This window comes from Tetrao urogallus (assembly GCF_951394365.1).
Source record: "Tetrao urogallus genome assembly, chromosome: 14".
Classification (NCBI taxonomy): domain Eukaryota; kingdom Metazoa; phylum Chordata; class Aves; order Galliformes; family Phasianidae; genus Tetrao; species Tetrao urogallus.
Genome location: NC_136827.1, coordinates 687,915 through 715,645, shown reverse-complemented (window position 1 = coordinate 715,645; position 27,731 = coordinate 687,915). Strand labels below are relative to the sequence as shown.

General features: G+C 50.4%; 1 protein-coding gene across 1 annotated transcript; it reads left to right on the top strand.

Moving 5' to 3' along the window:
• Positions 1 to 68: 68 nt before the first annotated feature.
• UBE2D2 (ubiquitin conjugating enzyme E2 D2) lies at positions 69 to 27,253 on the top strand (the record flags this gene model as incomplete). The annotated part of the gene is made up of 7 exons (XM_079542282.1): positions 69 to 92; positions 7,766 to 7,829; positions 12,014 to 12,045; positions 12,132 to 12,209; positions 12,290 to 12,395; positions 23,844 to 23,937; positions 27,208 to 27,253. The coding sequence occupies 7 exons, from the start codon at positions 69 to 71 to the stop codon at positions 27,251 to 27,253; spliced, it is 444 nt and encodes a 147-aa protein (XP_079398408.1).
• Positions 27,254 to 27,731: the final 478 nt, after the last annotated feature.

Below are 27,731 nucleotides of genomic sequence, written 5' to 3'. Positions count from 1 at the left end.
CCTCCCCCGCGGAAAGTAGTTCCCCGCGGCCTCCCCCTCCCCGCGCCCCTCCTCGCACCGCGCACACAATGGCGCTGAAGAGAATCCATAAGGTAAGGCCGAGCCCCGCGGCTCGCACCGACGCCGGGCTCGCCGCCGTGACCGAGCCGGACCGCGGGGCGCCGGCCGGGCGGCGGGGCGAGGCCCGGGGGCAGGGCGCGGGAGGACGGCCCGGCCTCGCGGCCTTCCGCTGCACCGGGAGGCGCTGCCCCGCGTTACCCCCCCCCCTCCCCGCCGCCGCGACGTGGCCCCGGGGAACTCCGGGAGCCGCCAGGGGGCGCGGGGCCGCCGGCGGGGAGCGGAGCGGGGCGGAGGAGGCCCGGCGCTGCGGAGGCCGACGCGGCGCGGGCGGTTCTCAGCCGGGGAGCCCGCGGCCCGCACCGGAGCCGGCTTGTGGCCGGTGGCGGCCCGGCCGGGCACGGCGTCCGCGGGCCCGCTGGGCTCCTCGCCGCGCCCCGGGCGCGCCACGCTCTGCGGCGCCGGACGAGGGCCGCGTTTGGGCGTGTTTGCCGCGGCCGGAGCTGGGCTGCGGTTCGAGCCGCTCGGAGCTGAGGAGAGCGGCGCGCTGTGTGCATCCAGCGGCGGGCGGGCCGTTCCGCTGTAATTTTAGTTACTGGAACTCGCGCGGTAACCGGTTACGTAAGGGAGCGGCGTTCCAGTTCAGTATCGGTCCGATCCGACGCTTTCGGTCACTTAACGTGGCGATACTCAACGCGACATGGTAGATGATCGAGGCCGCTTCCCCTGCGGCTCCCCGGTCGTTCTGGAAGCCTCTGATGCCGGGGCTGGAAGGGGAGCGTTGGTCTAGGACAGCGCCGGGATTGCCTGGACAGAGCTGTGAGCACAGGGCAGCTGGCAGTGCGAGGTGATGTGCCTGCCTCGGGGCCACCGGCAGATCAGCAGAGTTCCTTCCTTGAAACAGCGCTTGCTTTGCTTGCTGTTCGTGCTTCAGGAGGAGAAATGGAGCGTGCCGTCCCTTGGTGAGCGTGGGTTGCTCATGGGTGGGCTGTTTGTGTTGCTCCTCGGAGGTGAAGAACCTGAGGCAGGATGGGCTGTGTAAGTGGTGCACAGAGCTCGACAAAGTGCTGAGCAGTGCAGTGGAAATGGTGCTGCAAGCAAAAAGCTTTGGTCAGGGCTGTGATGCTCAGCTGCTCGTCTGGGTACTCTGAGAGTTAGCTGGAGTCGGGCTGCAGGTGGAGGAGTGCTGTGGTGCCTCGCTCAGCTGCCTACCAGTGTCTGCTCTCACCTGGGCTGTGCTGAGCTCTGTGGGATGCCCATCTTGCCTGTGTTGCCCTGTCTGCAGGAGCTGCAGCAGTGTTGGCCCTGTCCTAATCAGTGGCTCCAGCCTCTGCTGTTGCACCTGGTGACAGGAACAAAAGGCTGTGGAGTGTGGATTAAGTGGAAGTAACCCCAGCAGGCTTGTTTACAAAGAAGCAATGGAGAGGAAAGCTGGTGTTCAGGCATTTTTTTGGAGGATGCATCAGTCTCGATGCGCCAGTGTACGTGTCTGCATCTTGCCACTGGTGTTTATGCCTGGTGCTTTGGATTTTATTCCCTACCACAGACCATGCATGAGGCTTTCTGCAGAGTTCTTGGACAACACAGGGATGAGAACTTCAGGAATGAGCAGCAAACCCCAGGAGTGAACAAACCTCTGATGCCCTGGAGCTGCTGTTGCATGAAGCGGTGTCTGGCACACCGAGCCCCTCTGGGCTGGAAGTGGGGCAGAGCCCAAAGCTGCCTGCTGTCTGACTAGAAGTCTCGCTGTCAGCGTGGAGGTGCTGCCAGCTGTGGGGCTGATGGGCTGTCCAGGCCTGGAGCTGCTGTGCCAGCTCTGCAGCTGTTCTCAGAGCAGATGCTGCAGGGGGGATCACACACGGAGGAGCTGCTCTCAAGTTGCTGCTTGTGGTGTTCCTGCAGTGCTCTTAATTCTCCCAAGGTTCTCCACTGGCACTCGGATTTCATGAGGAGGGAGCTCCAGGTTTTAGAAGTGTTTAGTTCTGGGCAAACTGGGATGCGTGCCGTCATGGCGGCTGAAGTAGCCGTGAAAAGTGTGGGAGTAGCAGTTCACTATAACTCATATATTTGATCATCACCAATATCTCAGAAGAAATGCCATATGAGGACATACAGGGCTAGGGAAGGGGTAATGCTGAAGGACTGTAACAGATGGTGCTTGTTTCAGGACTTCAGCCTTATCCCTACCCTTGTAACAGAGCAAGCAGGGCCCTGCTTGGAGTGGGAGAGCAAGGGGAAGGTGAACTTTGTCCTCTGTGGGCTCCCTGTGGTGGGCCCTGCAGTGAGGGAGCAGGGAACGAGGAGCTGTGCTGGGGATGCTGCCTTAGCGCTCGTCTGCGGGCCTCTGCTGTAAAGCGCACAGCTCTGTTGGGTGTCTGTAGCGATGCTGCTGTTGGGCTGCTGGCTGCCTTGTGTTGGGGTTACTGGGCAACTGAGCAGCGCCAAGCGATCCGTGTGCTCCCTGCCTCTGGACTGTTCTGTCTGTGCTGTAGTTTGGCCTCACAGCAGCTCGTGGGAGCAGCTCAGTGCTTCCTACCGAGCTCGGCTCCCGCCTGCTGCCTGGGCTCTGCAGCGCTCAGTCCCTGCACCCAGAGGAAGTTAGGTGCTGCCTTGGTGTTCTTGCTGTTCAGGCTTTGAAAGAAGATGAAAGGTGACTGATGCTTACATCAGAGCTCATTGTAGCGCGTACCCTGGCAGGCTCTGTGTTTCATTAAGCTTGGCTTTTCTTATGCTGCCTTCTCATGTGCAAGTGTTGTCAAGAAGGCCAGTGGATCTAAGCCATTCCGTGCCCCAGAAAGGCAGATTCTGTGAAAGGAGAAGGATTCAAATCCTCCTGAAGATCAAAATGTTTATGTTGTTTGGAAGAAGCGGCCTTAGAATGGGAGCTATTTTGGAGTTGCAGAGTCTTGTAGACCAGAAGTGCCTTTGGAACCCACAGTTGGATGCTGGAGCCTCTGTGAGTGCTGCCTTGACAAACAGAGCCAGAGCTGTGTTGCTTCACAGTCTGCCCTGTGTGCTGGCTTCTGTGTCAGGTAAGTGCAGGAGCTGTGCTGTGGGGCAGGCTGGGGGGCCTTGCTGCCCCTTCCACACGTGTGGACATGTGCAGGTTGCTGGCAGGCAGTGCTATTGGTCATTGGCTCTGTTATGTATTGCTTGGCAATAATCTATTTAAAGCTGCCAGGAAATGGTGGTTGAATGGCTCCAAGTTCCTTTTTGGTGAGTTAAATCACAGTTTTATGACACGGTCCTAGGCTGCCTGTCACTGAGGGATTTGGGGGCTTCAGGCAAAGATTCTTGCCGAAGACAGATTAAAAGCTTATTTTGCTGTCAGGTTGCTGCTGCTGTAAGTGAAAATAAGGCTTACAATCAAGCTAATGATGTGGTCTCTGAGTCAATTAGAGCTTCTGAAAGCAGCTCAAACTGGAGTGAGGAGGATGGACCACGGCTTTGCGTAATCTTTGACTGGAGTCCTGTCTGAGGCGTTGGAGTGTGTTTGAGGAGCTGCCCCGGGACAGCAGCCGTCCTCTCGCCCGGCTGGCTGCTTGGTGCCGCAGTCAGGACAGAATCCTTAAAGCAGCCTTGTCTGCTGGCCAGGGCCGCCCTGCCACGCAGCAGATGGGCAGCGTGGGGCTCGTTGTCTGGGGAAGTGAACTCGCACATCTGTGACAAATGCCTCTGGAGTTTGCAAATAAACGAGTTAAAGCTTGGAACGTGCGCAAGGTGAAGCTTGAAGCTGGAACTTGGAGCGCTCCTGTTTGCGAGAACTTCTTGCGCTGTCGTGGAGTCCCCAATTCAGCTCCAAATGCCGTTGGGAAGCGGCACGGTGGGGGCAGGGCAGCAGGTGGTGGCTCTGAGCAGGGCTGCAGGCTCACCCTGAGCCCCTCCTCGCTGCTCGGCTTGGCCTTGGCGCAGTGAGGCACTCTGTGTCACACGCTGCATCTCTTCTGAAACGCTTTCCTGGAGCGCCGCGTGGGGCTGTGCTTTCTGTGGGGAACTCAAGCACCAGCAGGGCTGTTTCTTGTGCAAGACTCGTAGCTTTACTGGAATGCCCACTTCCCAGATGTAGTTTCGTACAACTTGCTCTTTGGGCAAGGTACTTGAACTGTGCTTTGCATTGTGCCTTCGGTTCCTTACTTTTGCTGAGGGGTAATTAAAACTTTTAAGTTAGGTCTGAGTGATGGTACGATCCTCAGCAGTGGGCCTGGCGCCGTGGAGGAGAGAGCAGCCCTGCAGCTCGCTGTCCCACTGCACTTGGGGGCAGGCTCCTAGGAGCCAAAAACCTCCAGCAAAGCTTTCTGCACCAGAAACTCAACTGATAGCCAGCTGCAGCTTCCTCCAGGTGCTGGTTTGATGGCAATGCTGTCAAGACCTGGTCAGTGAGCACAGAGGTAGAATAGGGCAGGTTGGGGCCTGATAGCTGGCGACGTCAGCTTTGTAGGTGACACCAAACTGCAGTGGAAGCTTCTGTGTATGAGAAGTTAGTTTCGTATGAGCACCTGGGTAATTAGCTCAGATTTAAGACAGTGTTTCTTCTGTCCCTCAGTAACATCTGGAAACCAAGTGTTGGGTAGGCTGGGGTGCTCTGCCTTGTGAACTGCACCAACAGCTTCTAAAAGGCAAGGTAACCTTCTGGATGCCCTGCTTTGTTTGTGCATGGTCTGGTGTAGCTGCATGTAACTATCATTCCTGTTTTTAAACTTGGCCCTACAAGTCTGATAAGTGACTGGTAGAGGTCTGGGTAGGTACGTGGGCAGCTTGAAGAGAAAGCTATGTTAAGTGTGGTATCCGTGCCCTGCTAGGAGGCCCTGTGCTGCGTTAATGCAGCAGTGGTGTGGATGGCAGAGTGAGTGCAGGCTCAGCAAGCTGTGTGGTGCAGCTGACATGCTGGAGGGAGGGGGTGGGTGACACCCAGGGAACCGGGCAGGCTGGGGAGGTGGCCTCATGTGACCCTCTTGAAGATGATCTGGGCCCAATGCAGGGTGCTGCTCCTGGATGGGGGCTGCTCCCCATCCCAGACTGAGTGCCGATGGCCTGAGCAGCCCTGTGGGGAGGGCTGGTGGGTGGAGAGCAGTGAGCCGGCCGTGTGCTGGCAGCCCAGAAGGCAGCTGTGTCCTGGGCTGCAGCGGGGTGAAGGAGGGGGCTGTTCCCTTTTGTGAGGACCATCCTTCCCCAGCACGGCGTTCAGCTCCGGGGCCCAGCACGGGAGAGATGTGGAGCTGTTGGAGTGAGCTTGGGAGACGCCACCAGGGTGCTTGGGGAGCCGGAGCGCCTCTCATGTATCAGGAAGTGTGGTGATGGCTCTCAACTAAGAGAGAGGGGAGCTTAGCTCAGGTGTGAGGAGAAAGTTTCAAACCCTGGCACTGCTGCCCGGGGCTGAGGTGCCCCAGGCTGTGGATGGGCCCCGGGCAGCCTGAGCTGTTGGGGGCACTGAGCCTGTGGCAGGTGTGAGGATAGGGTGCTGTTAGGGCCCTCCCAACCCCACGGTTCTGCAGTTGGCCCTTGCAGTGTTGAGGCTGCAGGGGTAGTGCCATGTGCAGCTAGTGCTTGTGCTCCAGAGGTGTCCTGTCAAGGTCCAGCTTTTCCGCTGTTATTTTGGCTGCCCTACAGCAGCTGTGGGGCTTTGCGTTGCAGGAGCTTAATTTAGAAGTTGTTTCAAAACTTCTGTAAGTGCAAGGAGTCTGTGCATCACTTACACGGGCCTTTCAGTCAGTGGTGCTGCAACTTGTGAGTTTGTAAAGCGGAGCCTGAAATGCTCCCTGTGGGGAGTGCTGCACAGTGACCCCTGTGGTGTGACCCAGTCACCTCTGCAGTGAGGTACTGTGCACACGTACAAAAGCTGAAGTATCCCTTCTGCCTGGGGCTCCACATTGAAGAGAAGGAAACAGTGCCCTGATGAGAAGGGGTGCTGCTGCTGGCTGAGCTTTGCTGCGTCGCTGCTGTGAGCCCTGCCTGCAGCGGGGCCACATGGGGTGCTGGGGAGGTGCTGCTGCAGGGCAGCTCTGCCAGCTGCACCTTTGGTTTCCCAGCTGTGGTGGAGGAGATGTGTGCTGGGCTCTGAAACCTAGGCATTGGTAGCTTGTGGTCTAACATGACATAGGTGTGCTCTTCCAGTGGTATTCCTCTCCAGGGTGGCTTTGCTGCGTTGTAGGTGTGCACAGAGGAGAGGCTTAGGTGTTTTTTGCTAATGGATGTGTTTAGAATTCTGAGTACTGTAGCATTAAATTGCCTTCTCCAGGAGATCAGGGTCAATAGCATTCGGAAGTTACTGTGCTTCACGCGGTTATTACAGGCTCTTGGAAAAGTGGGGTAAGCTCCTGAATTTTTATTTATACTTCTAAGTTCTTATGTCTGTACTTACAGTGTGTGTGTCTGTGTGTATAGAGAGAGAGCTGCTGCCCTCTGTGTGAGGGACACGTGCCTGTCAGCTGAGCAGGAAGGCACAGAGCTGGCTGCACGGCCTCTGCTGGGCTTGCTGGGGCTGGAGCAGAGCTCAGGGCACTGCTCTGAGGGGTGCTGTGTTTCTGAGGCCGCCTCTCTGTGAATGCTGTCGCAGTACACACTGCTGCGGGATGAAGCAGAGTTCTGCAGCTCGGTTTGGAGCTTGGTGTATGTAATGTTCTGGGCTGAGAACAGGTGTGCAGTGGGTGGTGTAAAGTGTGATGATGGGGAGCGAGTGCTTTATGGAGCTCTTTGCTGGCTCATGTTTCAGTCAGGGAGGAAGAAGGGAATCCTCGCAGGGCTAAAATTGGCTGTTCTGAACCTACTTGCAACTGTGAAGGGCTTCCCTCTTGTTTAATGGAGGTGCTTGGAGGTGCTGCCCACCTTCAGGTGTGCCGTAGCCGCTCGGCAGGCGCTGCGCGCTGCACGTCTGTTTCAGCCCCAGTCCACAAGGGGCTGGGCTCAGTGTCTGAGCCTGGCACGACAAAAATGGTTGGGTTTTGGGATCTTATTCTATTTGTGCGTGTTGTTCAGTGCCTGCTTCCTGAGCGGCCTGCAGGTGTGAGCAGTGGGTGGCTGTGGGCCCTGAGCCCAGCCGAAGGCCTGCTCCGAGCTGGAGGTTGGGGTGGTTTGGTTCACATCATGCGGCTGTGCTTTGGAACTTGTCAGGGGATTGCTTGGCTGATACAGCTGCTTCAGAAGTGTGGCGTTGTATCTGTGCGCTCGAGCTGGTTACCAGAGCCTTGTGTTTTGTTGTCCAGCCACCTGTAGCCTGATGAAACAACAGGGTGAGCAAAGTTCTGCAGTGAGTGAAAGTGCCTGGGAGCTGCTGTGGGGCAGGGAGGGGGAGGGCTGGCAGCAGGTCGTTGGCTTGGAGCTGCCCTGGCTCCGTGGTTCCATGCATGAGAAATCTGGGGTGCAGTCCAGGTTCTGAGCTTTATTCTCAGCGAAGGTGAAGTTAAGCTGATAGACCCTGTGACCTCGTGAGGGCTGTGTGAGTGGAGTGTCAGGAAACCCAGGAGGGGTAACTGAGTGTGCACCAAATATGTGGCATTGATTTCGGGAGTGACTTTGTGTCCTGGGGTGTTGGCTTGGTGGTGGTACATCCCTGTGCTCTCACCTCACTGATGCGTGCAGCTGATGAGCAGTGTTCCCACAAAGAGCAGGAGTAATAATGGCCCGAGTGCCACCAGCAGCTTTTGTAACAGTAATAATGTGAGTGGTGTTGAAATTAAATGAAACAACTGTTCCTGTTTTTTTGTTTTCCTAGGAGTTGAATGATCTGGCACGTGATCCTCCAGCACAGTGTTCAGCAGGGCCTGTTGGTGATGACAGTAAGTATGGCACTGTCAGTGTGCACGTGTGGACTGTTTTCCTTCTAAAACAGGGCACCTGGTTCATCCGTGAGGAGAACTTGTACTGGAGACTGTTCCCCACACCAGCCTGACACTTGTACCTGTGATGCCATCCCTGTGGATCACCTGAGATCTGTGCCCATTTCATGGGGAGCTCTGTTTCCTCCCCCAGTGCTCTGGCATTCTCGTATCAACACGTGCAGTCAGTGCACACTGAGCTGCAGCCCAACCAGTGTGCAGTCTTCTACAGCTGACAAAACTTGTTTGGTACCTAAATTATATATAGTGTGCTCACGTGCTCCTGTGGAAGTAAAGCAGTCTGCTCCAATGCTGGGTGGTGGTACATCAAGGTCACAGTTAACACAGTTTACACAGGACTTAAAGCAACCACTGCGTTTCCTAAAGAGGTAATGCACAGTCTTTGAGGGTAGCAAGGTAAAATGTGAATGGAAGGAAAGCTAATTAGTGAATTGAAGCTTGAATTACAAAGTATTTTTTGGTTTTTAAGTTACAGGAACACTTGAAAAAGCTGTTTGCTTTCAGTTGGTTTGTGCTGTTGCTCTATAGGGTATGCCAGCATAAGGACTGAAGAACAAGTTGAGACCTTCAGGCAGGGCTTAACTCAATCTGCTGCTCCTTCAGGACTTCTGAGTATGCAAAATCTGAACGTGCAGGTCTTGCTGTGGTGACAGCTTTGTCACTGGATTTGTATGTGGGTGCTTAGCTACGAGATGAAGTGCAGGCAGAGGATCCTTCAATTGCAAGGTACTGGTGTGCTTAAATCCTCTCTAAGCAGTTGGCTCTGCCAGGTCCCTGAAGGGAGCAGCGTGCTGGGAAGGAACAGCTGGGCTGCCTTGTTGGCCCAGGCACCAGCTGCTCTGAGTTCTCCTGGTACGGAGACCTGAGCATCTTTCTCTGCTCCTTTTGAAGCTCAGAGAGCCGTGTGGAAGGAGGCTGTTATTGCTCAGAGCCTTCCTCTGCATTTCTTTTCTTTGTGCTAAGATCTCCTGTTACCTTGCTCGTGTGTTTTCTCCTAGAACAGGGCAAGATGCACTGCATGATTTAATAGGCTTCACATAGATCTTTCTTATTGCAGTTCTGGATCGTGGTCCCCAGGCTTCTGGACCACCTGTGAATAACAGAGCTTAATTGTTGGCCCCTATTGCAGCCATTGGTGTTGGGTTGTGGGTTTTTTTATTGTGAGAGGCCTTTGCTTTTAAACTGAACCAAAGTCATTTCACAAGTTGCTCAGGCCTTCTAACATCAACATTTCTCACTTGGTAAAGTGCAATTTCTTTTTTGTATCAGCATTAAGCATTTGGTCCCAGTTTAGATGGTCCAGGTCAGTAAGGTGCCTGCAATGGCAGGACCACTTGTAAGGTCACCTCTTGCTTTACAGCCTGCCCTGGGGAAAATCCAGATGAGTGTGTATGAAATGCATGAGTATTTAAAGCATAAAATGCCTGAGATAAGGCAATGTGTTGATGCTTCTGTAGAGGCTCTGCCATGTCAGAGAGGCTGCATAAGAGCAGTTCAGCTGTTGCAGGGGTGCATCCAGCTGTGCAGCAGCATCCCTGACAAGGCAGCTGCTCAGCCTAGCATCCAAGCTTGTAGGAGCAAGGAGTGTTGAGAAGGGAGGCTTCCATCTGTGCTGAGAGCTCATAGGCTTGGGGGTTCTTCTTACGAGAGTGATTCTGATCAGTTGTAGCAGTTAATCTCTTTTGAGCTATTGGCAAGTTCTGCAGTGCATAGAAACATAAATTCGTGAGTCTTAGACTAGGTTAAAAAGAGCACTTTGAAGAATGAAGAGACTGATTATTTCTCTTTTTGTGGAGGCATTAGTGTTTAGCAGTGCCTTCAGACAAGTGGAAGCTGTACCTGGTTTGAGGGCTTTTAGCAGTACTTGTAGGCATTCTGCCACTTTCCTGCTTTAGGAATGGTATTTCTAAGGAGCTTGCAGGTTTTGGGAGGGCACTCAGTAAGGTGCAGAGCCAGTCTGAGGATTTTCTGGTGCCATAATGATCTGCTTTATTGTTTCAGAAGCGTGTCACGGCCAGTCAGGGTGCTGGAGGAGGTGGTAACGTGAGCTGAGAAGTGGTTGAGGGCGGCTTCAAAGCTTTCTTGATTTGGCAGTAATACCCAGGTCTTTGTGTCACCTTGCTGGTGGATCCTTGAAAATCTTGCACTGTTGAGAGCTCACCCTCTGGTGTGTAACTGAACAGCAGGGGCAGCAGTAGCAGCAGTGGAAGGTGCTGTTCTCACAGTGCTGGCTGTGCTCGAGGCCTGCCTGCTTGCCTTGTCACAATGTTTCTCAGGGTTCAGAACATGCTGTGCTTTCAGAGTGGTATCTTCCTCGTCCAGCTGATGTAAACTGTCTCCTCTTGTCAGCAGCTCATCCCAGTGTTACGTTAACTCTGGAATGGGAAAAGCTGCTTCTGCTTAGTCAACTGCAGGGACTGGATACGTTTTCTCTCTGGATAAGGTGGTTTTGTCATCCTCTGCTTGGCTCCATTCTCTGTTTGGGAAATAGGGTTGGGGTTACGTTACCAGATTGTAGTATAACTCCGATTTCTCCTGGTTTAAGGCTGTGATGAGGTGTCACAGTTGATCTTCCTAGCATGCAGAGGTGTTCAAGTTAACATCCAGTATTTTTATATATTCAGCACAGCTGGAGTCAGCCTTAACCAGCATCCACTGATGCATGTGAGAATCTCAGTGTTCTGTAGTGCTGCACTCCTCACTGTCTTTTTGCCACCTCTTTGTCCTCTTGTTCCAGCCTTCCCCCCTCCAGCTGCCAGCAGTGCACTTGCTCTGGAGCTGCCTGAACCTTTTAAAACGGGCAAACGTCGCGTTTGGAAGCGAGGCATTGTCTTCATTTCCTGAGCCTAGCTGAATGTCCTTTTCCCTTGCTGGCTGCAGTCAGCAGCTGTAACGCCCTTTGTTACAGAAGCTGCTGCTTGAACCAGCTGCTTTTCTACTCAGTCTTGGCAGGGCTGTCTCTACTCTTGTTTTTCCATTCTTTCTGAGCTCACACTCGCTTGTAGTGCCTGTACAGCTGTGACTGAAAGCAACTCGGAGTAGGCACACAGTGTTACTGTGTCACAGCCACCTTTGGGCCGGGGTGGAAGCTGAGGGCACTGGTTGCACGTGAAGTGCGCAGCTGCAGATGGCTTCAACTTCTGTGCCTTAAAGACTTGGCTCCTACAGCTGGGTCAGCTTGTGTTCTGCTCCCCACTTCTAAAGGTGAGGTGCAGCCAACATCCTGGCAGAGGAAAATTCCCATAATACCTGAGAAATAACTCGTTAAACTAGTGTGCTGTGAACTTGGGGTGTTAGGAGAAAGCAGGAGCCCTGAAGTACATATGGGGGAGCTTTATTGCAGACTAACAGCACTGATTATTTTCCTTCTGTCCTGCAGCATAAAGACATTCTTCACAAGCCTTCTGTATTACCAGATTAAGATGTTCTCTTAGACAGATGCACATGAGTGAGACTGACTTTTTTTCCATTTAACCTAAAGCATTCTGGCACACTGGTCTCAAGTGTTTAGCAGACTCATTCTGAGGTTCTTCTGTGACTTGTGTTACTTTCTGTGCTTTAATGGAATTTTTGTGCTTCTGTGGAGGCTGAAGGTAGATGCTGGGTCAGGACGCTGCTGGCTGTAGGTGAGCTCCTTACCTGTGGAACGCACACGGCTCAGGTTTACCCTTTGTTCAGTGAAGGAGCCACGCAGAGGAGATCCTGTTGAGGAAAGGGATGAACTTCCTCTGTGCCTTTGCTGTAACTCGCTCTGAAAGGGCAGTGCAGCTGTTGGAAAGTGGGCTTGATTCAGGTAATGGTAGACTTTCATTGGGAACTACCTGATTGAATGCTCAAACTTGTTGGGTCCGAAATAGTGAGTGAACGCTGTGTTTCTGTTGTGCTGGGGTTTCTTTCAGGGTGCAGCACAGGTATCTACCACAGCAGTTTCTGAAAGCGTGGACCGAATGTGCAGGAAATACAGAGTGCATCTCCCTGTCTCTGTTCAGCTTTTTGGCTGATGTCCTCGCAGTTTCTCAGAAGGTTTTGTTTTTAAAATAGACTCTTCTGTACTGCTTTCTTGTGGCGTTAAGTATTCATTACTTGAGCTTCTCCAAACCGAAGTAAATCTCTTTCTTTTTCAGTGTTCCATTGGCAAGCTACAATAATGGGACCAGTAAGTATGAGAGAATGGATGTTCATAGTTTCTATGACCAGTCTTCTTGTAAAAACTGAACTGCAACATTTCCTTTTCCTTAACAGAACGACAGTCCCTATCAAGGTGGAGTATTTTTCTTGACAATTCACTTCCCAACAGATTATCCCTTCAAACCACCTAAGGTGAGTGTCCTGTGCAGTAGCTTACCATGTGCTATAATGTACATTTGTGAGCCTACACTGAAATTTTCCTTCTTCTGCAGGTTGCATTTACAACAAGAATCTATCATCCAAATATTAACAGTAATGGCAGCATTTGTCTTGATATTCTACGATCACAGTGGTCCCCAGCACTAACTATTTCAAAAGGTACCTCCAATGCTCACTTAATTTTACTCTGCTGTAATTACTCATCTAGGTTTAGAATGTAAAACAAATAATACTGCATTCTCAGTGTTAACTGCTTCTGTGATCACAGCTTCAGTCTTGTGGCCCAGCGTGTAGTTTGTAACCTGTTCTTCACAAGCCCTGGATCATCCAATTCCTTCAGCCATAGGGAGAAGGGATTTTAGTGTAGTTTTGCTCATGGATCCATTAAGTCTGACTGAATCAAGTACTGAGTTGTGGCAGTTCTGTGCAGGAAGCTCTGCTTTAGGACAGACATTTGAGCTTGAAAACACGTGTATGACAAAAGAAGGCTCCAGTGTTGAAACTGTACACAAAGTAAAATGTAAGGAAACAGCAGCGGCCTTTTAAAAAAGGCTGACAAAAACATGCAGTTCTTCTCCACCACTTGTCATACCCTCACACGCCCTTTAGTTCTAGCAGATGACTCCTTGCTTATCGTAACTGTTTCCCTTCTACTGAGCTCATAATTCTGGTACCTCTGTCCAGCTGAGGATGTAGCATTTGTGAAGAAGAGGTGGAAGGACAACAGCACGTCTTGTCTGTGATGGCAGTGAGTGTGCTGTTGTGCAGAGCTGAAGGTCCTCACTGTAACTGGAAAGCTAAAGGAATAGTGCCAGTAAAAGCCAGATGACTGTGTGCTTGTTGTAGCTTTCTTTATGAATGCTTTCAGTAGAGCCCTAGCTACTGTTAGAGGTGCTAAGGTAGTCCTAAACGTACAGCATTTAATCACTATGTGATGGCTAGAATTCTACAGCTGCAGAGCACGTAGCATGGCATGATGTGTTATTTTCACTTGTCTTGGGGATTCTGAAGTTAGCATACATCCTGTGGGATGATAAATAGCATGTAAACACTGGAATGTATGCTGGGATCGTGACAGAAGTAGGCTGAGAAGTTAAGAGGCTAGCTGAGAGCATCAGCAGACTTACTATTAATGGCTGTCAGAGAGCTTTAATCACAAAATATACCTTGACTTAATTTAGGAACCAAATCCAGTTGCAGTATGCTTTTCCAGCTCCTTCCTTCCTCTGCCTTCAACTCCTTTTTCTGATCCTCTTCAAACTGCATCCTCCTGGCGTAGTTAGACTAAGCTGTGGGACGAGCGAGGCCATTCTGTCACTCTAAAGCATGCTTCCTGAGATCAGTGCATATGTATTACTGACCAGTTGTCTCTGTTGTGCTTTCATATGAACTCTCTGCAAACTCTCCTGTGTGTAGCACAGAATGCATGCAGATCTAACCAGGGGGAAGGAATGGGAGGGTGGTTGGACTAGATGATCTTGCAGGTCGTTTCCAACCTTGTGATTCTGTGAAGTCTTAGCGGGGTCACTTGGTGTTAATTCATGAAGGCAGCAAAAGAAATGCTGGTGGGTGTCTGTCAGGAATAAGAGGTGCTTTCTGTAAGAAGGTAGACCAAATTACCCATGGGCAGGAGTTGGAAGAGGCATTCCTGTCTCCATCAAGTACAGATGAATTCTACGAAGGCAGTGTCGGCCTGCTAGGGTGGAAATCTCGTTTTCAGTGAGGCTGCAGCTGTATTGTTACAGACTTCAGGGCTGTCAGCTCCCTGACTTCCTGGTTAGCCTTACTGAGGAGTAAATGTGTTGCTAATAGGAGAAGCTGCTGGGTTAGGTAACTCCTGTGAATAACAGGGCCTCAACTTTATGCTGAATAATGAATGCCTTGCGTCCTGTCATCAGCAGCACCGTGGGTCTGGGGGAAGGTGTGCTTTCTCTACTGATCCAGAAATTGAGAAAGACTAGAAACAGTTCTTCCATTTAACAGCTTCATTTGCAGCTTCTTTCTGAGGTATCTGGAAGATGATGTTCCAGCAGCTCGCACAGAGGAGACGTTATGTTACCATGTCTGGATTTCTTGGTGGTGCTGCTTCTTGCTCTTCCCTGCGAGGGGGAAGTTGAAGTGGTGTGCAGTGACTTACTGCTTGTAGCATGTTTGTGGTGGGAATACTGAGGGAAATCATGACAGTGCTAATTAATTAGGAAAACATAAGTGGTAAAGGTGGGGACTGGGGCTTCTCTTGCTCAGGAGATGCAGGCTGCTCCAAAGGGCAGTCCAGTGTATCTGAATTGGGAACCTGCCTGTGCCCTCCTTGCAGGGTGAGATAGCTAGTGACTGAGCTCGGGGCTGTCAGAACCTCGATTTCAGGCTGCTAAGTGACCAAGGAAGTTTCTCTGCCCCTGTAAGTAACTTGGAGTGATTGTGATTATGGCGGTGGAGGTGACTAGCATCCATGTTTACTTTCTTTCCTAACGTTTACCACTTCTTCAGAATGGATTTTGGAGAGCAGGGGAGAACAGCACTGACCTTCTGAGATAGTAGTATGAATAACTGTTAGTAATTCCGAAGTAGGTATTGGTTGAAGAGCACATATGGTCAAATGAATACTCTCTAGATCTAATTGTAAACACACCTTGGTGGTTACCTTGATTCCAAAGCTTAAGCAGAATGCATAAACCTAGAAGTGCTATCACTACCTTAATAAACAAGAATCTGTAATCTGTAGCAGGAGAATAAAGGGTCTTCACCCGCTTTTAATTGTTTTTAGGCATATTTGGGAGAACCCTACTTTATCTTGAGCTTGTAGTGTGCGAGTTGAGTGGTAAACTGAAGTATTTCTTCAGTAAAGATTGGGCAACTTGCTCTCTTTCTTTGTGTTTCTGTGTGTTCAACAGAGGAGCCATGGAGTTTACATTTGGTGTATTGAAGACCCTACCTAGTGAGTAACTCCAGCCTCACTCACTTAAAGAATTCAACTTAAATCATAGAGCCTTCTGGGCTGAAACGGACCTTTCAGATCACCTAGCTTCACCCTGCTGCCATAGGCAGGGTCACCTCCCTCTAGCCCAGGTTGCTCACAGCCCCATCCAGCCTGGCCTTGAATGCTTCCATGGTGGGGGCATCTACAGCCTCACTGGACAACCTGTTTCAGTGTCTCACCACCCTCACAGTAAAGAATTTCTTCCTAATATCTAGTCTAAATCTAACCTGTTCCAGTTTAAAGCTGTTTCCCCTCATCCTGTCTCTACCTGCCCTTATAAAAGTCCCTTCCCAGCTTTCCTGTAGGCCCCCTTCAGGTACTGGAAGGCCGCTATAAGGGTCCCACAGAGCCTTATCCAAATTGAAGAGTCCCAGCTCTCTCTCCCCCTGTCCTTGTAGGGGAGGTGCTCCAGCCCTCTGTTTTGTGGCCCTCCTCTGGACTTGCTCAACAGCTCCCTGTGCTTGTGCTGGGGGCCCCAGCCCTGGATGCAGCACTCCAGGTGGGGTCTCAGAAGGACAGACTAGAGGTGCAGAATCATTCCCTGGACCTGCAGGTCATATCTCTCTTGATGCAGCCTTCTGGGCTGCAAGCGTGTTGCCAGCTCATGTTTAATCTCGCATCAGTTGGCTCTCTCAAATCCTTCTCCCCAGGGCTGCTCTCAAGCCATTCTCTGCCCATCCTGTATCTGTGCTTGGCATTGCCCTGACCCACGTGCAGAACCTTACACTTATCCTCGTTGAACTTCATGAAGCTGTTATGAGTCCACCTCTCCATCCTGTGCAGGTTCCTCTTACAGCATCCCTTCCCTCTAGCATGTCAGCTGCACTGCTCAGCTTGGAGTCATCTCCAAACTTGCTATTCATGTTGCTTACGTGTTAAATAGCACCGGTCCCTGAGGAGCACCACTCATAACTGGTCCCTGCTTGGACATGAAGCTGTTGACACAATTCTCTGAGTGTGACCACTGAGCCCATTTCTTACGCAGTGAGTGGTCCATCCATCAGATCCACTTTCTTCCAATTTGATGACCAGGATGTCATGGAGGATGGTGTCAAACCATTGCACACATCCAGCAGATGACATCAGTTTCTCTCCATTTATCCCCTGATGCTGTAACTCCATCATAAAAGGCCACCAAGTTTGTCAGGTGTGACTTGCCCTTGATGAAGCCGTGCTGTTTACCACCGATCACCTCCTCTTTGTTTTCCATGCCCCTCAGTAGGACCTTAAGGGGATCTGCCCTGTGATCTTGCCAGGCACAGAGATGAGACTGAATGGTCTGTAGTTCCCTGGATCTTTTTACCCTTCTTGACAATGGGGGCTTTGTGTCCCCTTTTTCAGCCAGTGGGAACTTCACCAGACTGTGGTTACCTTTCAGATATGCTGGATAGCAGCTTGGCACCTTCATCTGCCATTTCCCAGAACCCAGGGATAGATCTCACCTGATTTGTGCACCTTTGTTAGGTGGTCTCAAACCTGATCTTCACTTCCAGTGGGCAGATCTTCCTTCTCCCAGTTCTTACCTTTACTTTCTGCCATTCGGGCAGTGTGGCTGGAGCTGTTGCTAGTGAAGACTGAGGCAAAGAAGTCATTTTTAGCCTCGCCTCAACCTTCTCCATATCCCTCATGACCAACTCTCCGGTTTGCTCGTGGAGGAGGCCCACATCTGACCAGAGGTTCCCTTTGAGCTTTGGGAAGCTCCCCTCGATGGAATGCATGAGCACCAATGCGGGTTGGCAGGAAGCTGTGGACTCTGTGTCCTTGGAGATGGCTGTAAGTCATCTGAACGTGGTCGTGGGCAGTTAGCTGCCCCTGGGGGAAACTCTGGAACTTTCAGACCCCAGATGCTTCTGAGGGTGAGCGAGATGGCTGTCTGAAACTCAAAGGTAGTGATTGTACAGGCAGATACTTTTTCCAGCAGTCAGTTTTGAGATTTCTTTTTTATTCTGTATTACTGAGAGGGTAGAACCTCAGCAGATTTCATGTCCACTTTCTGTATGTGAGAACTTATTCAAAGTCAGTTTATCAAATTGCAAAATATATCAGCTGTAATGATACTGAAGTTTAAAAAAAGAAAATCAAGAACATAAAGCTAAATCTGCACGGTATCGTTTACAGTGCTGGTTGTCAGAGACTTCAGGACATTAGAAATGCTTTCAGCAGTCAAGAACTTTGCATTCAGCATCTCCCAAAATACACTCCTGAGCATTTTTGCACTGCGTGCTGAGGGACTGTGCCTGTGCTGCTCGCAGGGATGGCGGTTCAGCTTCTGCCTTGATGTTCGCAGTGGTCCTGATGCACTGTCAGCTCCACGTGCAGAGCGAAAAGCTGCTAAGTGAAGCTTTGTGAAACCATCTGGGCGTGCTGTGTGCGTCAGTCCTCAGCAGAAAGCCTCTGAGCCCTCACTGTGGAAGTCCTTCAGGTGTGCACCTTACCAGCAGCAAGTGGCCCCAAGTAGCACTGGACCTGGATGTGGAGGGTCTTAGCTGCCAGGCTGAGGGTTAGGAATGGAGGAGCCTTAGCTGTCCTGGGGAGTGGGAGAGCTGGGTAAGGCCCTTGGAATGGAGCTGAGTTCCTGAGCAGTGATGTGTGCAAAGCTCAAATGCACGCTGAGGTTTTGTAGTCCCCAGAGTATCAGGCTAAGCTAAATCTGAGCTTCGTTACTTTGATGTTGAAAAGCATGCATCTGTGTACAAGCAAGATCAAAAAGCAAAATGCTGTCAGAGCTGGTAGCCTGTTCTCCAGAAGGATAACTAATCCCTTCCTAAAGGAAGAACTTAGTGGCACAGTATTTGTAATTTGCCTGGAGCAGAGCAGGGAAGGGTGGGCTCTGATATTGGCGTGGAGCACAACAGCTGGCACTACCCCTCTTTGAATTCCTGCCCTGTGTCAGCACACAAGCATTTTGGTTGTATAGTGATCTTGAGCTGACTGTGACTTGAGCCAGGGCTGGTAGCTGAGTACATATCCTGCTGTCCTGACAACCTGGCACTGAAAGGAACTCTCGTGGCTTTGTCAGTAGTGTAAAAGGAACTTCCTTGGTGCAGTCTTTGTTTGCCCTCTCCTTAGAAATGGAACTTCTTTTGGATGGATCTTCAGAGAAGACTGGCCTGGGCTGGTGAGGCCTTTTGCCCCTTAGAGGAATTGACTCTAGAGGGGTAACTTCTCTTTAAGACACAGCTGCTCTATTCTCCTCATTCCACTGATGTACTCGAGTGCTCGTTGCCCTTAACTTAGAAGTTTAGATTAGCAGGGTCCTTGTGGAGGCAGAATGTCGGTGGGTGCCTTAGCTGTTCTGACCTGAGCTCCTTGGAACCCAGGGAAACGTTTTACTCCTGGATTGGTTGTAATTAGAGAGTAGTAATAGTGCTGAGCAGCAGTTGAGCCAGAACACCAGCTAAGGAGCTGCTTCAGGTACCTTACTAGCTTGGAATTGGTGCTTGCTGTTTAATTTCTTCTTTGGTTCGTCCAGAAATTCCATTGCTCCTCAGTTGCTTCTCATCCTGAATTTGACCTATGGATGAGTGGCTACTGAGCCAAGTTTTGTTTGGAATTCCAGTTAGATTCTAGCTGGAAGTCACTGACATGAGACCCACTCTGGCTTTCTTAACAAATACAGCATTTGACTTCTGTACTTGGAAGATGATTTCTGCGCTGAGAAACCAGCGATGCTCTTCAGTTCTTCCTAATAATCTTGTGGAATCTGTGCCTTAGGGTCACAAATCAGGCTTCTACATCGATAGCATCTTTGTTTCTTAATCAACTGGGACCACAGTCTCATATGCTGTGGTAGTGCAGGGCTGGTATTGGCCTTTTGTATTGCTGGTATCTAGAGAAACTAGAAGTGTAGCTTCAGTGCTCCTAATGAGGCTTAAATAGAGGCTTTCAGTGGTAACCTTTCCTACAGCAGACCAGGACTAGGCTTGGTCTAATTGCTTGCACGTTTGTGTGGAGGAGTCATGCGTGAGGCTGGTACACAGCTTCTGCTGCTTTTAAAACTGCTGTCAGCTGCAGCAGCATGCTCCAGGAATGCAGAGGTGTCAGAACTGTGTGATGCACTTGATAATCATCCCTGCCACCAACAGAACTTGGTTGCCACGGCTCCTCTTGACTTCCTTTTTCTGCTGGAACTCTAGGGAAAGCTTCTGGATGTGGAGCTGACTCTCCCCAGTGGGCTACGTGGGGGGCCTGTGGTTTGTAAAGGTGTCTGTTCACTGCTGTATTCTGGGATCTTGATGCATCTCTTAGAGTTGTGTGGGCCAATAGCAAGTTCCAGTAGGCAGTTTTATTGGGTTTAGTTGTTCTCCATGTTGCACTGGAAGGATCTGTACACAGCCTGCTTTGTGAATCCTGTCCTGAGCAATGACTGAGCTGGTTGTGGCAGAAGTGCAGCCGTGGAGCTTACATATTGAACTTGCATCTACCTGCAGTTTGATCCGAGGTTTGGCAGAGTGAGGAGGATAGAAGAGCCTGCTGGGAAGGTGAGGTGAATCCTGCAGCAGCAACCTGTGAAGTTTGTCGATAAGCTGCACATGATTCTCTGCACATTGGAGCTACCTTGAGGCAGGCTGCCCTTGAATTTTGGAGCATTCTGTGGTGTGAAGGGAAGTCTTGCGAGTAGACTTAGATCAGGGATGTGCACTGTTAGGCCTCAGCTGGCGTCAGAGAGCACATTGCTGAGCATCCTTAGCTGATAGCAAGTGTTGAGTGATCAGACTGCTTGAGAGTGCCTTATCAGCAGCTGGGGGGAGCTGAGCCCACTGCTTCTTTAGAGGCACTTTGTTAACAGTCTCCTCCTTGATTAGTTCTGTTCTCCTGATTCCTTACTTAAAGGTTGTGAAGTGCTTGCTCTCTGCTAGTTCATAGAAGGGAGGAGTCCTCTGAAGGACAAGCTGTTCTCGTTGTCTGTGGGAGATGGATGGAGTTCACAGTTGAAGTATTGGAGTTAAACAGGCTGTGCACTCAGGGAAGTAAAACAAAGCTGGAGGAAAACCAATTTTTGAATGAAAGGAGGCTTTAATAGTCTGCTTTGATTTGCTTGATGTTTTGCTACAGGCTGGACTGTTAAGAGTGAATAGATGAGAAATAACTCAGTGCTTGAACCATCTGAGTCAGTGGGAAGTTAAACTTGATCTGTTCTACTATTGCTGACAAATGCAAACCTCAATTCTGGAGCACGCACACCCCACACCATTAATGTCTCTCTCAGTGAGAGACTTGAGAAATGCAGTCAAACTGGTGCTCCACCAGCACTGCAGCAGCCCTGCCTGTTACCAAGCAGGACGAAGGGACGTGGCATAGAGCAGCGTCACTGCATGCTTGTGTGGTTCAGCCTACTCTGCAGTAGTTCATCTGCTGTAGGAAGCGCCACTCCAAAATGCTGATAAGTGAGCTCAACCTCTTGCTTCAAGCTGTGCCGCCACATTCCGCCCAGTGCTGTGCTCACAAGACTTGCTGTTCTGAACTTCTTTACTGCTGTACTCTGTACCTGTTCTGCTGATACTGGCACTTGACAGTGAACATCAAGGCTCTTCTGTGAGATTCATTCCAGTAATACTCATTGCCCTGCAAAGCTGGTCTGCTCCTTTCTGCAGCGCTGGCTTATTTAATTACTGTGTGAAAGAGCTCATAGAAATAACTGACTCCTAAAAATCTGCCAATTATTTGCTCTCTCCTCTTACATTTGGGTTTTTTACACTTTACGCCAGGGTGTATTTCTTTCTTTCCAGGGGCTGTAATGGTGGTCTGTAGGCTGTCAATTTGGTTGGTCTCAAACCTGTGTGCTCAACACAGAACTGCTGAATTTATTTTGGACAGCTGGCTGCTTTCAGCAGCCTATCAAAATTAAACCACTTGAAATAAATTTCAGTTAAAACTGCTTTGCTTGCTGAAGCTGTACAGATAAAACTGAAAGATTTCAAGTTATAAGTCAGAGCAAGTAGTGGAGAATAGTTCTGATTAATGATTTAAAGAAAAAACACAACTGAATGTCAGTGCAGCTTGAAATTGCATTGAGTCCAGTTTATAGAACGTTGGAGAGATACTACAATAGAAGCGATCTGCTGCAAAACAAGATCTGGAGATTGTTTTTGAAGTTATTAGCATGCCAGAAGTCATTGCTGAAAGCGCAGCTGGTGATGGGGTTCCAATAAAGCACAGCCTCTTCCAGCCAGGAGAACGTGGCAGTGCTCTGCTGTGGGGAGGGCAGCATCACTGGGGATGGAGCAGCACTCTGCCCTGCTGCCTGTGCTGGAAGGGGCTGCTGGCAGGTGTGCAGGGTGCTGTCAGTGGCTGGGGAGAGGGAGCAGGTGGGGCTGAACAGAGCCTTGCAGGTGGGTGCTGCTGCTTTGGGGCCAGCCGTCCTGTGTGAAGTCAGCCCTGGTAACTAAGGACTGCGGTAAAATAAATCCGGCTGGGATCACAGAAATGGAACATTCCCATCTGGAAAAGGCTCTCGAGGATCGCTGATCCAACCCCTGCTCTGTGCAGTACCATCCAAATTTCAAACCCTCTGACTGAGAGCCGTGTCCCAATGGCTCCTTGACCTCCAGCAGTTTGGGGCCATGGCCCTTCAGTGCCTGTTCAGTGCTCCTTGGCTCGATTTCTTCCTTCTGTGTAAAGGAAGGAATGGATGTTAGCTTTTCTTACTCATCCTGTTGCCTGAGGAGACCTCAGTGTCTGTCTGTGGAGGCTGGAAATACGAAGACAAAGGCCACAGGAGGGGAGCTACAGAAACCTGCCGTGTTCAGGCTGTGCTGCTGGCTGCAGGTGTGTCTGAGGTGGCAGAGAGACCAAAGCTGGAACTGGTGGAAAGAGCTAAAGGTGATGAGCTGCTGTGTCTGTTACAGCCTTGCCAGCCCTTTCTTTCAGCCTTGGTAAGGGACAGCAGTTCAGGTCCAGTGGTTCCGATGTGCCTCTAGCACACAGGTAAAATCATTAAGCTCTGAAGCCATGTTCAGACAGGTCTGAATGGTTCAAGGGGTGATTAATTGTGCAGAATGCGCTCTAATTACGAGTGAGCAGTAGAAAGCCATGAGTACAGAGTGAAATTGGCAATAGTGGATTTAAAACTTAAATCCCAGTTGTTCCTTAAACTGTAGGCTTGCAGAACTGAACTGGTGCACGAGGTGGCTGGCAGTGAAGTCCTTGAGACCAGAAAGAATGTAAAATTAAAAGCTGTTTGTAGGTGCACTTCTGATGGTAAGCCTTTGTGCTGTTAACATTTACCAAGTGTGAAAGATGTTCTCCTTTCCAAAGGTTGCTTTCTGTAGACACTTCACTGGGATGCGTAGCGCAGGTGTCACGGGTGGGTGGGGTGATTTCCACGATACTGAGCTCCTACAGATGAGGCTGCCAGCAGTGGGGCAGAGCTGCTCTTGCAGTCTCAGTTCTTAGAACCACGTGTGCTGAAGGATGAGCTCTGTGGTTGGAGATGGGCAGCTCTTCTGAGGCAGTGGTGCTCTGCTGATCCAAAGTGGAAGAGGATGCTGGGGGAGGAGATTGCTCTTCATTTGAGAGCAGGAAGTATGTTCACTTAGATCAGGAACAGAGCTTACTAGTGAACTTGTTCTGGAAGCTTTTGACTTGAAATGCCTACCGTGCCTGCGATGAGTCTACAGAAACGTGCAGGAAAACTGACCTGGGTTCATCACTGAGCATCTCCTGAAGCTTTCACTTCTGTCCTATTTAAAATCTTCTGGCCTGTTCTCCTCTTCAGCTGTACCTCGGCAGTCTTTATTTTGTGATCTTTCTTCTATGCTCACTTCTTTTTTAAAGTGAATTGTGGAATGCATGCTGCTCTCTTCCTATTTGTAGCTGATGTGTTTCAGTGTACCAGCTCTGCCTCCTGTGCTCCAGGTCAGAGTAGCAACTGATGGAAGCTGTGACAGATCAGTGCCTTCAAACTTGTGGTTGCTGCCATCTCCATCGTGCTTGGGAGAGGCCTCGTGACGCCTCTGTCAGTGCTGTTGATGGAGGGGACACAAGGAGTGGCACTGTTTGTACTGCATTTAGCCAGTTCTGATCACAGGAACGTTTGGCAGCCCTTAGAGGGCACAAGGCCCTTGACATGTTTCATGCATTGCCCCAAAGTGCCTTGCTTATAACTTACACCTCTTCATCTCTCCTGCTTTGCTGTGAGCGTAGGAATGCACACATCTGTCTGTAGTCTTCTGGCTCCTTATAGGGACGAAGGTTGATGCTATGCTAGGCAGCATCACGCAGGTGGGACGTGGGATATATACAGTACCTGTTTGTGCTGCTGCTTTGTTCAGTGCTTTGTGTCTGGTGTGAATGAAGAAGCTGAATTTCAGGTCTAATAGCAGGTATGCTTGTAAGAAGGCTTTCAAGCAGCGAACTTCTCCCTTAGGATTTGAAGGTTCTAGTGGGATATTCCTGTCCAGAGGATTCCCAGTGGTGGAGCTGAGATGGGAGAAACTTGTAGTCACACACAGTTGATCAGTTAAGAGCTTGTGTTCAAAATGGCTTGGCTGAAGGATGTGGGATTGCTGCACGTGGTTTTAAGAGCTGCTGCTAATACTGCTGCCTGGGGGAAGCAGGCAGGCTGCCTGACTTGTGCAGGTGCCTTCAGCTGTGTTTAAACTAATGCAGTGTTTTTTCTCTCTCCCTAGTACTTTTGTCCATCTGTTCTCTGTTGTGTGATCCCAATCCAGATGATCCTTTAGTGCCTGAGATTGCACGGATCTACAAAACAGATAGAGAAAAGTGAGTATGGAAGCCAAAGGTGGAACATAAACAGAGTTGATGCTTTAATAGTAAAAGGGAACTGGAAAAAAAAACCAACCACGCTTCGTGGGGAGAAGTGTGAACTTTGATTTGTTCCTTCCTAACGCTGTGAATGTGGTGAGTTTTGGTTTTGATGGGTGGTGTAATACAGCTATTTTGACAGCTTTTCACTGCTGTAGGAAAAAGACACCTTTTCTGGTAGAAGTAAAGCAAGCAGAGACGTTCTTCTTCTTTGAGTTTCTTACTGCATTTTCATTCTACACAATAGTTTTTCAGTAGTGTGGTAGCTGTTAATTGCAGGTTTGCTTAATGTAAAGTGAGCAGTGCAAATCTGTTGCATGTGATGCTAAGTTCAGGCTTCTAAAATCTCACCAGTTTCACTGTGTGCTTTAATCCTACATAGCCAGCAGAGGGAGAACAAGTTGCTTCGGTGGGAGGATGTTTCCATGCTAGCTGTTGGTGATGGAGTCAGGCAAGCAAAGAAACAACAAAATACTATTTTCATCTTCATTTGACAACCCAAGGAAAGAACAAGTGGTGTAGAGAGAGGGGGGGAGGACACAAGCTGCCTCTGAGGTGAACTGCAAACTGAAGAGAAGTCCACTACTGAGAAGGTTTCCATTGTTTTGTTTAAAAGCACCAGTTTAAACATAAAGCATAGAATGGTTTGGGTTGGAGGGGACCTTAAAGCCCATCCAGTTCCAACCCCCTTGCTTTGGGCTGGTTGCCCCCCGTCCGTGGCCTTGGGCCTCTCCAGCATAGGGCACCACAGCTTTTCCAGGCAGCCGATGCCACAACCGCCATCCCAATAAAGATTTTCTTCTCGCCGTGTAACCAAAGTCTCCCCTTCTTAGTTGCAAACTGTTCCCCCTCATCCTTCTGTCAGATCACGTAAGAAGTCAATCTCCTCCTTATAAATAATCTCCCTTCAGGTTCTTGGAAGATCACAGTGAGGTCTCCCCAGAGCCTTTTCTTCTCTGCACTGGAGAAGCCTCGGGCTTTCCTTGTCAGGAAGGTACTGCTGCATTCTGAATGTTGTCTTGGCCTCCTCTGCTCCACCAGCCTCATCTGTCCTGTGCTGGAGGCCTGGATGCAGGACCCCAGGTGGGGCCTCACGAGGGCAGAGCAGAGGGGGGCAGTCCCCTTCCTCACCATCCTGGCTGTGTCCCTCTTTTGGTGCAGCGCAGGGTCCTGTTGTCCTTCTAGGCTGTGAGCACCAGAACCCCAGAGTCTTTGTCTTCAGGGCTGCTCTCGGTGAGGCCTACCAGTCTGTGTGCATATCAGGGATTGCCCTGACCCAGGTGAAGCACCTTGCTCTTGGCCTTGTTGAGCCAATGTGAGTTTGATTCACGTGTGCCCACTTCTCAGCCTGTCCAGATCCCTCTGGATGGCACCTCTTCCTTCTGTTGTGTCAGCTGCACTGCCCATCTTGGTCAAACTCGCTGAGGGTGCACTTGATTCTGCTGTTTGTCATTCATAAAGACATTGAAAAGCACCAAGATGGACCCCTGGCCTTGTGACCAGCCTCCCCCTTGTATGGAGCTGTTGACTGCAACCCTCTGGCTGACCAACCAGTTCCTGACCCGCTGATCAGCCCACCCTTCAAATGAATTTCTTTTCAGTTTAGATGTGGTGTGAGGCCATGGCGAAGGCCTTGCAGCAGCCCAGGTGCATGACAGCAGTTTACCTTCCTTTCTTCAACCAGTGCCATGGCTCTATCATAGAGGGTCAGGCACTCTGCCCTGGGTGAAGCCGTGCTGGCTGTCTCTGTTCATCTCTTCATCTCTCGTGCTTTCCAAGAAGGTCTCCTCCATCTTTCCAGGCACGGATGCTGAGGATCACAGGCCTGTAGTTTCCTGGGTCTTCCTTTCTTGAAGGTTGGGAGCGATGCTTCCTTTCCTGCACTCTCTGGGATCCTCACCTGACAGCCACGGCTGCTCAAATGCGATGGAGAGCAGCTGGGCAGCCACATCAGCTGCTTCTCTCAGGACCCTGGCATGCATGTGGTGTGCTCCCACAGACATTCAGCTTCATGAGGTGCTCTCAGGCTTGCTGTGCTCCCAGCAGTGGGAAGGGTTCTGCTCCCCCAACCCCTGCCTGGAGCTCAGGGATGTGGGAAGCCTGACTGCAGCAGAGGGCAAGGCAGAGGAACTCGCTGAGCGGTGCTGCCTTGTCTGCAGTTGCAGTTGTGATCGTGTGAGGGGTTTTTTTTACCCCCTTGTTCTCATCCAGCTCTGATCGCTGGTATTAATTCCTGACGTTACAGAGTTGTGTCATGAGAGCAAGGAAGGAAAGTGATTCTCAAACTTCGGTGTTTGAGAAATAGGGAACTCTGTGCATCTTGCTTTTAGTCAGAGCTGCGAGGTTTGCAGGGTGTGTGTCAAGTCTCAGCTAAGCATACAATTGCTCTTTCCTATTCACTGTATGTAGGAGTTTTTTCCCCTTCCTCCAGTCAGCAACTTCTGTGCTCACATGTATCTGGACTTGGTTTTCAGTAGCCTCAAAGCAGGTGACAGTTGCTTTCCTGTGGTTTCTCGATTTTCTTAAGCTGAAGAACTTTGTCTACAGACTAAATTGCAGCACAGAAACTTGGTTGGTGTAAATAACTAGGAAACTTCCTGCCTTGTGATGCTTTTTCTGCAAACTCGAATTCTGTAGTCAGAAACACCACCTTTATCAGTGCTGTAAGTCACAGCCGCCGCTTTGTTTCACGTGCTCAGCCCGAGCTTCCTCTGGGTGTGATTCTGGCTGTAAAGGGGAGCAGAAGCTCCAGGTGGCTGGGAGAAAGGAGCAGAGCGTGCCTTCGCAGTAAGAGCTTGTCGTGGGCAAGGCTGCGTGTGCTGGTAGCCACGGGCACAAGGCTGGACGCAGCGGGAGCCTGGGAGGGGTTGGCACCACTGGGCCGAACTTGTGGGGGTGCGGAGGGCTGGGAGGGAGGCACTGATCTGCGGCTCTCCAGAACGGCCAGATTAAAGCCCTGCGGCTGGGAGAGGAGCAGGCGAAACCTTGCTGGAAATGCTCCTCACAGCTGCTCTGTTTGCGGCTCGCGTGGCAAGGAGCCTCTGCTCCAGCAGGGCACGTCGCTCTGCTCACTGAGTGCAGGGGGCTCGGTTTGCTCCCCTGCTGGCACCGTGCTGCCCTTTGCTCTTTTACTCGTGCAAAACGGCCGTGCTGCTGCAGGGTCTCGAGTTCGTGTGGTGTTATGAGCTGGGATGCTGTGCTAAGTGAATGCTCTTTTTGTACATGCAGGTACAACAGAATAGCTCGGGAATGGACTCAGAAGTATGCGATGTAATTAAAGAAATTATTGGATAACCTCTACAAATAAAGATAGGGGAACTCTGAAAGAGAAAGTCCTTTTGATTTCCATTTGACTGCTTTCTATGAGCCCACGCCTCATCTTCCCCTGTGCACATGTTTACCTGATACAGCAGTGCTGCGTGTTGTACATACTTGGAACAACAAAATAGAAATACTGTATTTCCCCGTACCAACATTGACTCCTAGCAGAGAAGTGTGTGTGTGAAAAGCTGGTTCTTCAGTCATAACTTTGTGAGCCTAAAAGCATTCCTTGTCCGTTTAAATTGGGTAAGAAAAGGTGGATGGGAGAGTTGGGGTGGAGGTGGCGTTTGTGGGGCAGAGCTGTCGGCCCGTGAAGGATGGGAAGTGGAATCCTTTTACACTCATAACAGTTATGAAAGGCGAGGTGAAGAACTCGAAGCCGTTTCTGTATTGGTTTTGCTCTGAAGGACCTCCACCTTAGGTGAATGTGC